At 43.5% G+C, this 15,655-nt stretch overlaps 1 protein-coding gene across 6 annotated transcripts in view; it reads right to left on the reverse strand.

Moving 5' to 3' along the window:
- The window catches only part of NHSL2 (NHS like 2), a 254,608-nt gene that overhangs the window by 143,738 nt on the left and 95,215 nt on the right, over positions 1-15,655 (reverse strand). For all 6 annotated transcript variants that reach the window (XR_013375216.1, XR_013375215.1, XM_077890220.1 and 3 more), the window contains exon 2: positions 5,399-5,467. Coding sequence is in view for 4 of the 6 variants with exons in the window: in XM_077890220.1 (XP_077746346.1) it covers positions 5,399-5,467 (69 nt within the window). In the remaining 2 variants the exon portion in view is untranslated. The remainder of the gene's footprint in view (positions 1-5,398; positions 5,468-15,655) is intronic.

Consider the following 15,655-nt stretch of genomic DNA (forward strand, 5'->3'; position numbering starts at 1 on the left):
TCAATGTGAAAAAGAACATCTATTAAAAAAACTTATAGATAACACTAAACTTAATGGTGAAAGACTGAATGCTTTCCTCCTCAGATGAGGAACAAGGCAAGGATGTACTAAAAAGAAAACCACGGGCCCCTAATGACTTAGGCTAAGTCACCAAACCAGAACTTAATATGTAACCTAACTGAACTTTCAAGCTCCCCAAGAAATGTAGTCTTAACCAATCAGTCAGGAATTTTCTGATCAGCTCTGATGGGGTAATTTTCTCACTGGGTTCTCCATTCCACAAAGGAAGATGAGGTAATCCATTTAATAAGAGTCCTTGCCCTTCCCCTCCTAAGGTACAGTGAATTTGCCCAAAACAATCTTTTCCTTTCTTTTGATAGTAACTTCTTGTCCTATGCTCCTTCCTTCCTATAAAAACCTTCCATTTTGTGCAACTCCTCAAAGTTCCCCTCTATTTGCTAGGTGGGATGCTGCATGATTCATGGATCACCTGAGAAAGCCAATTTGATTTTCAAATGTACTGAGTTGATTTTTTTTTTCTGTAACAGATGTCTGCCTTCACTATTCTAATTCAACATCATGCTGGAAGGTCTAGCCAGTATAATCAGGTAAGAAAAGGAAATGAAAGGCATGCAAATTGAAGAGGAAGAAATAAAACTATCCCTGTTTGGAGATGACATGGTGTTGTATGAACAAAATCCCAAGGAGCTACAAAACAATTCCTAGCACTAATAAGCAAGTTCAGGGAGGTTGTGAGATACAAGATAAGCATAGACAAATAAATTGTATTTCTATACACTAGCAATGAACAAATGGATGCCAAAATTAAAAATACAATACCATTTACAATTTCTCAAAATACTGAAGTGCAAATATAACGAGACGTGTAGGGCTTGTGCGCTACAAAAAAAACTACAAAATGCGTGTGAAAAAAAGTTCAAGGAAGATCTAAATAAGTTGAGAAATATAGGTTGTTCATGGATTAGAAGACTAGACATAGTAAAGGTGGCAATCCTCTCTCAAACTTCTATACAGATTTAGTGAAACTCCTATCAAAATTTCAGGAGGGTATTTTAGACACAGACAAGGTCATTCTAAAATTTATACAGAAAATCAATGGAGCTAGAACAGCCAACCAATTTTGCAAAAGAAGGAGAAAATGAGAGGCATCGCTCTACCCAATTTCAAAACTTACTATGTAGTTACGATAATAAAGGCTGTATGGTCCTGGTCAGGGGATAGATACATAGCTCAATGGAGCAGAGTAGAGAACCCAGAAACATACCTCCACAAATATGCCCAACTCACTCTCAACAAAGTAGCAAAAGTAACTCAATGGAAGAAAGATGGCCTTTTCAAATAGTGCTGGAGCTACTGTACATAGGCAAAACATTGAACCTTGACCTGTGTAGTGAGTTGAATAGTAGACTTCAAAAGATATTTCCACATCCTTATCCCTGGAACCTATAAATGTTATCTTATTTGGAAAATTAGTCTTTGCTGATGTCATTAAGTCCAGTCCAGGATCTTGAGATGAGAAGATTATTTTGGATTATTCTAGTGGGCCCTAAATCCAATGACAAATATTCTTATGAAATAGACACAGAGAAGGGAGAAGAAATGTGTGGGAAATATCAGAAAGGGAGACAGAACGTAAAGACTGCTAACTCTGGGAAACGAACTAGGGGTGGTAGAAGGGGAGGAGGGCGGGGGGTGGGAGTGAATGGGTGACGGGCACTGGGGGTTATTCTGTATGTTAGTAAATTGAACACCAATAAAAAATAAATTAAAAAAAATAAAAAAATAAAAATAAATAAAAATAAAAAAAAACTCAAAAAAAAAAAAAGAAATAGACACAGAGAAGTTGACATGAAGATGGAGGCAGAGGTTGGAGTGATGTGGAGATAAGGAAGCCAAGGATTGTTGGCAGAAGCTGGAAGAGGCAAGGAAGGATTTTCTCCTAGAGCCTCCAAAGAGAGCATGGCCCTACTGACACTTTGCTTTTAGACTTCTAGCCTCCACAACCATGAGCGAATAAATTTGTCTTGTTTTAAGCTATCGAGTTTATGGGACTTTGTCATGGTAGTCTTGGGAAACTAATGTAACTTGTTCCATACCTTTAAAAAAATCAACTTAAGGGGCCTGGGTGGCACAGTTGGTTAGGCTTCTGTCTTTTCATTTCAAGCTCAGGTCATGATCTCAGGGTTGTGAGATCAATCCAGCCCTGTGTCAGGCTCTGCACCAGACATGGAGCCTGCTTAAGATTCTCTCTCTCCTTCTCCCTCAGCCCCACTACCCACACGTGCTTGTGCACGTGTGTGTGTGCACACACACACTCTCTCTCTTGCTCTCTAAAAAAAATCAACTTAAAACGCCTCACAGGGCAGCCCTGGTGGCTCAGTGGTTTAGCGCCACCTTCAGCCAGGGGCATGATCCTGGAGACCCGGGATCGATTCCCACATCGGGCTCCCTGCATGGAGCCTGCTTCTCCCTCTGCCTGTGTCTCTGTCTCTCTCACCCTGTGTCTCTCATGAATAAATAAATAAAATCTTTAAAAAAACGCCTCACAAACTAACCTTATTGTGGTGATCATTTTGCAATACATATGTGTATCAGATCACCACATTATATACCTTAAACTTATACAACATCATATATCAAATATATCTCAATAAAGCTGGAAAATGCATCAGAAATTTAAATGTTAGATGGAAAACTAAATTTTTAGAAAAAGAAAATGATTGGAATCTATGGCTAGGTCTTCTTTTTATTTATTTATTTTTTTATTGGAGTTCAATTTGCCAACATAGGGCTAGGGCTAGGTCTTCTACCTAACAATCAAAACATGACATGAACAGTCAATTCACTGAAAAGGATATATAGATGGCAAGTAAGCACCTGAAATGTTCAGTCACTTGCCATCAGGGACATCCAAGTTAAAACCACGATAAGATATCACCACACACCTATCAGAATGGCTAAGATTTAAAAAAAAAATAGTGATCACACCAAATTCTGGTGAAGATGCCAAGAAACTGGATCCCTCATACATTGCTGATAGGAATGTAAAATGATATGGCCATTTTGTAAAATGGTTTGGCAAATTACTTTAAAAACTACACTTGCAACTACCATGTGACCCCACACTTGTATTTTTGGACATTTCTTCCAGAGAAATGAAAACTGTCCACATAAAAACTTGTCTTATGGGGATCCCTGGGTGGCGCAGCGGTTTGGTGCCTGCCTTTGGCCCAGGGCGCAATCCTGGAGACCCGGGATCGAATCCCACATCGGGCTCCCGGTGCATGGAGCCTGCTTCTCCCTCTGCCTGTGTCTCTGCCTCTCTCTCTCTCTCTGTGACTATCATAAATAAATAAAAATTTAAAAAAAAGATTAAAAAATAAAAAAATAAAAAAAAGAATTAAAAAAAAACTTGTCTTATGACTATTCATAGAAGCTTTATTTATAGTAGCCAAGAAATTAGCAACAGTCCAGATGTCCTTCAATGGGTAAACGGATAAACTATGCATAGTATATCCAAGCCATGGAAAACTACTCAGCAATAGAAAGGTAGAGAATGTTGATACACATAACAACCTGGATGAATCTCCAGATAATTCAGCTGCCTAAAGAAAGCAAACAATCCCTAAAGGTTATATCCTGTATGATTCTATTTATACAACATCATCAAAATGACCTAATTTTAGAAATGGAGAACAGATTAGTGGCTGTCAGAGGTTAAGCAGGAGGTGGGGCTGGGAGGAAAGTGAGTGTAGCTCTGAAAGGGGACCTTAAAGGATCCTTGTGATGATGGAAATCTTTTGTATCTTTTAAAAAAATCTTTTATTTATTTATTTATTTATTTATTTATTTATTTATTTATTCATGAGAGACACACAGAGAGAGGCAGAGACATAGGCAGAGGGAGAAGCAGACTCCCTGCAGGGAGCCCAATGTGGGACTCGATTCCAGGACCCCGGGATCACGACTTAAGCCAAAGGCAGACACTTAACCACTGAGCCACCCAGGCACCCTGGAAATCTGTATCTTGACTGTACCAATGTTGTCGTCCTGCTTGCTATATTGCACTACAGTTATGTAGGTGGTCATCATTGAGGAAAACTTGGGTGAAGGGTATATGGGAAATCTCTGTATTATTTCTTAAACTGCATGTGAATCTTCAATTATCTCACAATTTAATTTAAAAAGAATGTATTAGATCCATGTGTCCTAACATGGCAAGATATATTGCTAAGTGAAAACAAGTAAGTTACCAATCAGTATCTATGGTTTACTAGCATTTATCTTTGATATTCACACACAATCACACTCTGTATACATAGAAAAAGATTTGGAAGAGGGCACTCTACACTGATAACAGTGGTTTCCTCTGGAGAACAGAATTGGGGATGGAAGAGGATTTTTAACTATAGCTGGATTGCTTTGTTTTTTTTTTTCACAATCAGAATATATTCATATGCTACCTGTATAGTGAAAACATTATCCTGGACACAGCTACAGTGCTCTTGGAATCCAAACCAGTTTTGCAATGTGCTGAACCGACCCGTCCTGCCTTCACTACCAGTGTGGCCAGACTGCCCAGCTCACGACTCCTGGCCCTTGAGCCTCAAGGAAGTGGCTCCTGAGCTTACCTGGCTTGGAAACAGGCTCACCCCTACTACCTTTGAAGTATGGAGATACCAACCGGAAGGGCCAATGTGCCCACAACCATGAATCTACCCACTGCTGTTGACAATTTAAAAAACACACAAAACCCAGCCTATGCTAATCAATCCAACAGTGGTTTCCATAAGGTTCAGGTCAACAAACTGTCATGCAAGTGTCAGCCCTGGGGGTAGCAAACACCACCCTACCCTGTGACCTAAAAACATGGCAGCAGTTGAGCCTCTTTGGAAGAAACTGAGAGCAGCAGGCATGAGCAACAATTGGATACCTACACCCAGCTGTGCCTGGCTGAGAGCAGACTCACAGCAGGATTCACCATATATTTATGGAGCACTTTCTATGTGCCAGGTGGTATTCTAGACACTGATACTTAGCAGTGAATAAAACAAAGTCCCTGCCCTCAAGGGGCTCTTATTCTAGTGAGGGAGCAGATGGTAAGCAAGAAAAATAAATTAGATGTTAGGTGGTATTAAGTGTCATGAAAAAAAAAAGAACATAGCATGGAAGGATATAAGGTGTTGGGTGTTGAGGGTTGAAATTTTAGACATGGTGGCCAGAGAAGGCCTCATTGAGAAGGTAATGTTTTGGTGGAGATTTCAAGGAAGTAAGAGAGTCATCTGCAAAAGTATCCAGTGGTTCTGGATACCTTCCATTTCCTCCACCAGATTTTCTCCACCCTTCTCCACCCAGCTTTGTGCCCTGGTAGGCTGACCTGTATGGACTGCATCAACAGGTTCCCTTGCCCTCTGGTTTCGGGTTAGGTTTAACCAATGGGAGGCACCTGCAAGGAGATCAGAAAGAAAAAGAAGTTGAGATTTTTCATCAGCTCCCTCTGTGCAGGTTCATCATGGGTTGGCCACATCCCTCTACCAAAGACAGCTCCTTTCAGGTGGCCTTCTCCATACAGCACCCTTTTCCTAGTACCCAAAACCACTCTCTCCCAGGATCCTGATGGACACTCTGGGAAAAAACATTCTAGGCAGAAGGAAAAACAAGTACAAAGCACAAACGTGCCTGGAAGGCTTAAAGAATGATCAGGAGACAAGTATGGCTGGAATGGAGGAGGTGACAGAGAAATTTGTTGAAGATAATGGCAAGGACATAGGGTGGGGGGCAGATTGTGAGGCTCTTCCAGGCTACCATAAAGACTTTAGCTTTTACTATGAGTGAGATGGGGAGCAGTTGGAGGATGCTGAGTAAAAGATTGACATATTCAAACTATGCTTTAATAGTATCACTTTAGGAGACTGGTGACAGGCAAGACGGGAGGATGGCTTATATTAGGATGGTAGCAATGGTAGCAATGGAGGTGGTGAGAAGTGCTTGGATTTCAAATAAATTTTGAAGGTGGTGCAGAGGGATCCTTTTCAGTAACATGACCAGAGCAAAAGCCCAAACTCAAGAACAGAGACTTGTTACCCTGCTTATCATTGTGCGTCACCAAAAATTCTGTTATTCATCGATGAGATTTCAGACATAGACCCTGCACACAGCATAATGATTCCCTACCTCGTAGGTGGGACACAAAACTCTAGGCCGAAGGCCAAGCCCAGAGGTCTCCAGACTGTCCCTGACTCCAGAAAACTATTGCCATGGATTTTCTAACCAACCTACCCCACAACTCTGTAGGGGTCATACTGGGTGCCATTTTGCCCCTGATCTGCTCCAACCACTCTACCTCCATCTGCCCCTCTGCGAGCTGACCTAGCTATGTCACATCAGAATTCTGGGAAACACTGTCCACACCACCTGTCCTCTGCTCACCATCACTCACAGACTGTCAGCAGACAGATCACATTCATCATGAACTGAGCAGACAGGGATAGGCTCCAGGGGCAGTCAGAACACAGTGTGGCCAACATCTCAAAGGTACCACAATTGTGATAAGGAATTTTACATGTGTCCGGGGAAAGCAGTCAATCATCAACTATAGGCAGATCATTGTGGGGAGAGGAGGAAGAAAACAGAAAACTTGGCCCATTGGGCCAAAAGCCCCCCGGCCTGAAGCACCTCCTAGGAACAAAAGCACCCTGGTATCTTTGGGTGCATAGTGTTGATTCCCAGGATAAGGCCTGTTGCTTCATATTAGTGAACCCCCAGCAAAGGCACCCAGCTGGAAACTAGAGAACAGCACATGATTCTGAAAGCTCATTCCAGAGCCAGGAAAAACTGATGGTATTTTGTTTATGTTCAAAGAAATCAATCCAAAGAGATCAGCCCCACGGCCAAAGTCAGCAAGACTGGGGAGCAAACAGCTGCCAACTGGGGAAGGGACAACCTGCATTGGAATCCTGGATCTAAGACTTTCAAGCTGTGTTCCTTCCCTTGGGTAAAATTTTTACCTCTCCTAGGACTTCAATTTTCTAATCTGTAAAATAGGGGAATGACACCCACCTCAGAGCTGTTTTAGGGATAAAAATGAGTGTGTAAAATGTGTCTGGCATGGCCTGTGGGATACTAGCTGCTTGCAACATACTGGTTTTCTTCTCATGCCCACTTTTCTTTGGCAAATTCTAGGTCCGTGGTGCGGGGCAACTACATGGTTCCAGTGGCCCCCTGGTCCCTTCAGAAGAGCTCTCTGAGGAATTCTCAGGTTCTTTCATGCCGATGCTGTTTTCTGATCTTTACTAAATGGGCATCCTGGGCAGCTGGCATTTTATCCCAGCAGGACATGGTTCCATGCACAGCTTGGCACCGAAGGCACTAATGCCTCTTAATTAACTGTACATTCGGCTGACCTGCCTAAAGCAGCTGCTTTCATTTGCGGAATCCCAAATATTTCTTATGCCATTCCAGGTTATGTGAATCCGTTATAGATGCAAGTTGTTAATGCAGACCTTTGCTTCCCTGTCTCTTCTTTCATCCTCTCAGTCTCTCCTGCCTACTCCATGCTGCTCTGTCTGCCTGGCCTTGGCCTTGGCTCTTCATCTTTTTCCTTTGCTGCCCTAGCTCTTTCATTAACCCTCATCCAAAGACAGTGTTTATGAGGAGAGAGCCCGTAAAAGTGGCTTAAGGTAGAGCCATGGTTAGGCCTGGAGGAAACCATTCCACTTCCTCCTTGGCCTGTCATACCAGTCATCCCCAGGTCTGCTTTCCCAATCATTCACAGTGAGCTGGGTAAGGTTACAAAGCCAAACAAGACATGACTGCTGCCCTCAGAGAACTCCTAATCTAGTGGCAGAGACAGACAGCCCCACAGTATATGAAGAGGTATGGAGAAAATGCAGAGGTGGGAAAGCATCTGCTTGCCTCTGAGGACAGGGCAAGCTTCACCAAGAGGAGAGACCTGGACTGCTCTTGAAGCCTGGGTGTTTTCTTCCAAATGGAGGAGGTCAAAAAGCATCCCAGGGGTAATGGAGAAAATGCAGAGGTGGGAAAGCATCTGCTTGCCTCTGAGGATAGGGCAAGCTTCACCAAGAGGGGAGACCTGGACTGCTCTTGAAGCCTGGGTGTTTTCTTCCAAATGGAGGAGGTCAAAAAGCATCCCAGGGGTAAAGGTGGCATGGAGATGAGAAGGGCAGTGTGTGTTTGGGGCTTTGTGTGGCCGACAGTAAGATCTAGCAGATGAGCAACAATGAGCCCGGGAAGGAGCATCTGGAGCTGGCTTGCCAAGAGGGTGCCAGGTTGATGGGATGCCACTCTGCAGGGGGTTAGGATGCAAGGCCAGAGACATTGGGCCTGGTGACTGTTGGGAAGGCACATGATGAACACTGTGTTTTAAGAAGACAATTCTGGAAGGCAGAGACCAGAAGAATGGAGGCCAGGTAGGAGGCTTCTGCAATGGTCCTGGTCCCGGCACAGTCTGGGACCCTGAACTGGGGTAGTGGCCATGGCAATGGAAATGAGGGGGCTGAGAAGAGATACCACTAGGCCCTACTTCCCTGGCTCTGGCCTTTATCCTGGATTCGATCTTTACCTTTCCCCAGTACCTTCTCCTTTGACCATTTTAATGGATCCTGAGGCTCTACTCCAACTTCCACCTCAATGTGGATTTATCCCCAATCCAGTATCTTGAGATCTGACCTGTCATCTGGCCCTGGGACCAGATTCTGGCTGCTCTCTGGACGTTTCCAAGGAACCCAACTCATTAGCATGTTTAAAACTGCCAGCATGGTGCCTGCACTTCAGCTGTAACCCAGCTTGGGAGAACCATGCACCTCAGCTAAGTTCCGGGCTTCAGGGGCCTAACTCACCAACTGAAGAAGCATTCTATATCTTTGTAGGGCAAACATGGCTTCCCAGTTCTAAGCCACCAATTTATATGTGGCCTTAGAGGACTCAGCACGTTCATACCTTGGGGATGACCTTCCCTCACTTGCTCAGGATCCAGTTCCTGAGCAGTGGCCTTTAACCAGAGGTGGGTCCTTCCAACCCCTGGAAGTATTTGGAAATGTGTAGGGACATTTAAGGTAGTCACAGTGACTCCAGGGTACCGGTGGCATTTAGGGCCAGGAATTGGGATGTGAAATATTCTGCAACGACCCAGGAGTGCCCCACACTGCAAAGACTGGTCTTATTCCAAGTGCTAAGAGTAATCTCACTGAGAAACACTGTGACCGAACTCAACAAAAGCGGGGACTGTGTCTGTTTTGTTCTTTCTCTGTTCCCAGCATGTAGCAGAGTGCACGGTGCATGAGGGTGTGCAGTGTTTGTTAAATTAATAAATTGACTCACCCCTTCATACAACCAACACCTACCAAGGGCTACTGTTGATGCTGGGGACAGAAAGACTAACAAGACCTTGGCAGTGCCTTTGCACCTTGGCTGGCCTCCACTGAGTAGGGTACAGAGGATCTCGAGATGGGAGGCCAAAAGTTAAGAATGCCTCATCTTCCATAACCCACCACAGGGCTCCTTCCTAGTAAGGGGAATGAATTACCAGTTAAATGCTGAATTGAAAATTCACTCATTCCTTTAGGCAACACTTGAGTAGCACGTGAACCTTCCTAAAACACTTTCAAGATATCCTGCTGGAGCTGGGCTGGGAGGAGAGGAGGGCTTGGGCGGGAGCTGGAAGCAGGGTTGGGGCCTGAAGGGTTCCTGCCCAGCTCAGGGCCAGAGCAGACAGGCCCAATCAGACAGTCTCTTGGGACTCCGGGGCGGGTGTGGGGGGGGGAGGTTCTGGTGCAATTGGAAATATGTGCCACATGGCCTGAATTGCAGGGGCCGGCCTCAGGCTCCCACATCCCCAAACACTTCCAGATGGATTTATTTATAACTCCCCAACCAGAGGCAGCTCTCAGCTTCTTTTCCTCACTCTCTTCCCCACTCCTAGAGCAAGCCTTCACTGCCCCTTTCCACTCCGGAAACCAGCAGGAGATGGGGAATGTGCAGTACTGCTCAGCCACAGCAGCAGCCTGGGCTCCTGGTCACCGCCTGTCCCCTAGGTGGCAACAGCAGCTCACTGTATGGGGGTGCCAACAGAGTGGTCATACATACTCCTGCCCACTTGGTCATCTGGATTCTCTCAGGCCAGCCCTAAATGGGTAGTACGAGCTGGGCGCATTCACTCTGGCAAGTTTCTGTTCTAGATCAGCCTCTGCTTCTTGTTATACCCATGTCTGTTCATCTGTTGTCTCCGGGAAATTCTGGGCTCCCTCCTCTCCACCTTCTCCCACAGGATACTTTTTCTCACTGTTCAGGCTGCCAGAAGCTTTGGACTCGGACATTTTTCAAATCCGGAAACTGAAGCTCAGAGGGGTTGAGTAACTAGCCCAAGGTTGCACAGCATGTTACACAGCAGAGCCAGAAATATAAAGCCCTGAGCTCTGTCCCTGACACTAGTGCTTTCTAAACCTAGAGTTTCCCCCATGTATGAAGTGGAGTTAATGCTTGGCAGGCGGTCTGGTGAGAAGTGTCAGCTCTGGAACTGCTCTCTATGGAGCACACATTGGTTCTGCCATTTACCAGCTGGATGACCTCTGACGAGTCACTCTTCTGCTCTTGTAATTCAATTTCTTTATCTTTCCTTTAAGGATTAAGGAGATAATGGATTTAAATGGCTTAGCACAGCATCTGTCCCATGGTAAACTCACAACAAATAATAACCAATTTGATAGTTTATTGCTTGGTTGCATCATTATAGAGCTCACAGCTCCCATCTCTTGAAATATGGGCCAGGCCCCATACAAACATTGCCTCCTGACTCCTCACACATTGAGAGAAGTAAACTTGGGCTTGGAGAGATTAAGTGACTTGCCTAAGGCCACACTTGAACCCAGCTCTAGGGGATCCCAAGGTTATAGATTCCATGCTTCCTATAGAGTCTGCAGGATAAAAGCTCCCTATATGTGTCTTTAGCTGATTCTCTTCCCTGCCTCCCCTACCTTCCCCTGCCCTGTCTTGCCTCCTTTAGGACTGGTCCAAGAGCTTCTTCTTTCCCAGAGTTCCAGCCCACCCAGCTGAACCTGAGCATTTTAAAAAAAATTTATTTTTTATTTAAGATAGAGAAAGAGAGACCCTGAGCAGAGGGGAGGGGTAGAGGTAGGAGCAGGCTCTCTGCTGAGCAGGGATGCTCAGGATGTGGGGCTCGATCCTAGGATCCTTGAGATCATGACCTGAGCTAAAGGCAGACATTTAACTGAGCCACCCAGATGCCCCTGAACCTGAGCATTTTGGCAGACCCAAACAAGGCCCATGAAGGAACCTGGTGGTGCTGAGGCCTTCCTGCTTCCCTCTTCTCCTAGTCTTGGTTGGAACTGGTAGTGACTGGAGGGGACAGGGTGGCAGAGAAGGCAGACAAAGGCTCCAGAGTCAAGCTTCTGGATGCATCGTATCTGTCTTCTATGTGATCCCTTTGCTCTCAAAGTTACTCAGAACCAAGGTCTGACAAACCAACCTCTGCACCCAAAGGTCCAGGCAAATTTTCCTGCAGCTGTTCAGCAACACACGACACCAGATTTCTGTCCCAGTGGGACTTTTTGGTATTCTCACAGTCCTTTCAGTTTGTTGCACTGCCATTAAACACACATTATTTCTCTATGCTTTCCCATCCTGCACCACACATGAGTACCACCAGTGATGGCATGAGGGAATAGCACAACCTCTGAGTACATAGGGGCAAGTGAATCAGTAGACACTTCTCTCAATTGAATGTGACTCACCAAATGGGTTCCAAATCCCATAAACTATTAGGCTCAGTCTATCTGTACTTCCTTCACCTTTTCAGTGGGTTTCCCCAGATGCTCCGAATTCCTGATAGTCCAAGATTAAGCGTAGAGTTATTTAATAAATGCTCAGGATGGAAAGGGCATTTAACAAATGCTTGATCTCTCTCCAAACAAAATAACTCTTAGAGTTTGTGGACAAACGTTACCAAAGGGCCGCAGGGCAGCTCCTCTCTGCTTCCAACATTGATGTTTAGGAAACCCTCCTCATCGGACAATAAATATTGGCCCTTACCCCTGAAACTATCAGATCTACATCTCTAGCCCTACTGAATTACTGAATTCAGCCTTACTGAATAAGGTTCTCTGAACCCTAATTTCCTTCTCTGTTGTTGTGAGGCATCTAACAGTCAGGTACATGGTACTTCTTCAACAAATGTTACATTTACAAAGCTTTACCTTAGAGTAAAAGCAAATTTTTACTAATTCTAGAACATCTATAGGGTGACCACTCTTTCAGGAAATTCTTTGTTCTCTCAATATTTACCAAGCATCTACTATGTACGGAGCAGCATGAGAAAAACAAAATAAATTCAAAAATTCATATTCAAGATTAGAATAGAAATAAATGATATAGTAACTAAACAAACAAACAAAACCAGATCAGTGAAACCAGGAGCCAGTTCTCTAAAAAGATCAACAAAATTTCTAAGTGAGCAATGTGGAGGCCGAGAAAAATTAAGGCCATTCTACCTCAAGTTTAGCATTAGCACAAGTACAGCCATCCTAGGACCCTGTGAATAAGAGCTGAACTTTACAGGAAAAACTGCAGAATGTCCTCGGCAGGGAATCCCATATCAGAAAGATAACAGAGCCCACTCCCGTGGTAGAAAGTCCCATATTAGAATGAGAACAGAGCTCAATGCCCTTGAAAGCCCCATATCAGAATGTAAACAGAACTTGAGAAATTCATCCACCCCTTTGAAAATCCCCTAGACCAGACCATAAAAAACCCAGCTGTAACCCACTTCGGGGTCCAAGTCCCTGCTCCGCTGTGTCGGATATACTTGGACCCAAGCTCCAGCTTGCAGATAAACCCTCGGGCGCTTGCATCGGTGTCGGCTCCTTGGTGGTTTCTCGGATTCGCAATCTTGGGCACAACAAGCAAGGCGAGGGAGAGAGAGAGAGAGAGAGAGAGAGAGAGAGAGAGAGAGAAGACCCAAATAAACAAAATCACTGATGAAAGAGGAAAAATTGGGATGCCTTGGTGGCTCAGGGGTTCAGTGTCTGCCTTTCACTCAGGGCGTGGTCCTGGAGTCCCAGGATCGAGTCCCACATCAGGTTCTCTGCATGGAGCCTGCTTCTCCTCCCTCTGCCTATGTCTCTGCCTCTCTCTCTTTCTGTGTCTTTCATGAATAAATAAATAACATCTTTGGGCAGCCCCGGTGGGGCAGCGGTTTAGCGCCGCCTGCAGCCCAGGGTGTGATCCTGGAGACCTAGGATCGAGTCCCATGTCAGGCTCTCTGCATGGAGCCTGCTTCTCCCTCTGCCTGTGTCTCTGCCTCTCTCTCTCTCTCTCTCTCTCTCTGTGTCTCTATGAATAAATAAATAAAAAAATCTTAAAAAATAAATAAATAACATCTTTAAAAAAAAGAAAGAGGAAAAATAACAACCAACACCACGAAATAGAAACAATTGTAACAGAATATTATGAAAAAGCCTATATGCCAACAAACTGGACATCTTAGGAGAAATTAATAAATTCCTAGCAACCTATAACCTACCAAAACTAAAGCAGGAAGAAACAGAAATTTTGAACAGATCAATTTCCAGCAATGAAATTGAATCAGTAATCCAAAAACTTCCAACAAACCAAAGTCCAGGACCAGATAGATGGTTTCACAGGTGAATTCTACCAAACATTTATAGAAGAGTGAATATCTATTCTTCTCAAAATATTCCAAAAAATACAAGAGGAAGGAAAACTTCCAAGATCATTCCTATGTGGCCAGTACCATCCTGATACCAAAACCAGATAAAGACATCGCAATAAAAAGACAAATACAAGCCAATATCTCTCATGAACATGGATGCAAAACTCCTCAACAAAATATCAACAAACCGAATCAAACAATACGTTAAAAAAATCATTCACCATGATTAAGTGGGATTTATTCTGGGTTTCAAGAGTGGTTCAATATTCACAAAATAATCAACATGATACATTGCATCAATAAGAGAAAAGATGGGAACCATACAATCATTTTAATAGATGCAGAGAAAGCATCTGACAAAGCACAATGGTGATTCATGATAAAAACCTTCAACAAAGTATATTTATTTTATGTTTTTTAAGATTTTTATTAATTTATTCATGAGAGACACAGAGAGAGGCAGAGACATAGGCAGAGGGAGAAGCAGACCCCTCGCAGGAGCCCGTTGTGGGACCCATTGTGAGACTCAATCCCAGGACCCCTGGGATCATGACCTGAGCCAAAGGCAGACACTCAACTGCTGAGCTACCCAGGTGCCCCAACAAAGTAAGTTTAGAGGGAGCATGCCTCAACATGATAAAGGCCTTATATGAAAAACCCACAGCCAACATCATATTCAATGGTGAAAAACTGAGAGCTTTTCCCCCAAGGTCAAGAACAAGACAGGGATTTCCACTCTCACCACTTTTTTCAACAAAGTACTGGAAGTATTAGCCACAGTAATCAGACAACACAAAGAAATGAAAGACATCCAAATTGATAAGAAAGAAGTAAAACTCTCATATTTGCAAATGACATAATACTCTATATAGAAAACCCTAAAGATTCCACCAAAAAACTACTAGAACTGATATGAAAATTCAGTAAAGTCACAGGATATATGCAAAAGAATAAAACTAGACCACCTTTTTTCATCATACACAAAAAATAATCTCAAAATGGATTAAAGACCTAAATGTGAGACCTGAAACCATAAAAATTCTTGAAGAGGCAACAGGCAGTAATCTCTCTGGCATTGGCCATAGTAAAATTTTTCTAGATATGTCTCCTGAGGCAAGGGAAATAAAAGCAAAAATAAACTATTGGGACTACATTAAAATAAAAAGTTTCTGCACAGAGAGGGAAAGAATCAACAAAACTAAAAGACAACCTATGGAATGGGAGGAGATATTTGCAAGTCCCATAGCCGATAAAGGGTTAGTATCCAAAACATATAAAGAACTGACACAACTCAATACCCCCCCAAAATCAAATAATCCAATTTAAAAATGGACAGAAGACATGAACAGACATTTCTCCAAAGAAGACATCCAGATGGCTAACAGACACATGAAAAGATGCTTAACATCACTCATCATCAAGGAAATGCAAATCAAAACTACAATGAGATATCACCTCACACCTGTCAGAATGGCTAAAATCAACAACACAGGAACAATTAGTGTTGGCAAGGATGTAGAGAAAGAGGAACCCTCGTGCACTGTTGGTGTGTATTCCAACTGGAGCATCCACTGTGAAAAACAATGTGGAGATTCCTTAAAATGTTAAAACTGGAACTATCCTACAATTTAGTAATTGCACTACTGGGTATTTACCCAAAAAATGCACAAACACTAATCCAAAGAGATACATGCATCCTGATGTTTACTGTAGCATTATTTACACTAGCAAAATGATGAAAGCAGCCCAAGTGTCCATTGATTGATGAATGGATAAAGAAGATGTGGTATATATATGCAATGGAATATTACTCAGCCATAAAAAGAATGAGATCTTGCCATTTGCAATGACATGGATGGAATTAGAGGGTATTATGCCAAGTGAAATAAGTCAGTCAGAGGGAGACAAATATGATCTCACTCATATTTG

This window comes from Canis aureus, chromosome X (assembly GCF_053574225.1).
Source record: "Canis aureus isolate CA01 chromosome X, VMU_Caureus_v.1.0, whole genome shotgun sequence".
NCBI lineage: Eukaryota > Metazoa > Chordata > Mammalia > Carnivora > Canidae > Canis > Canis aureus.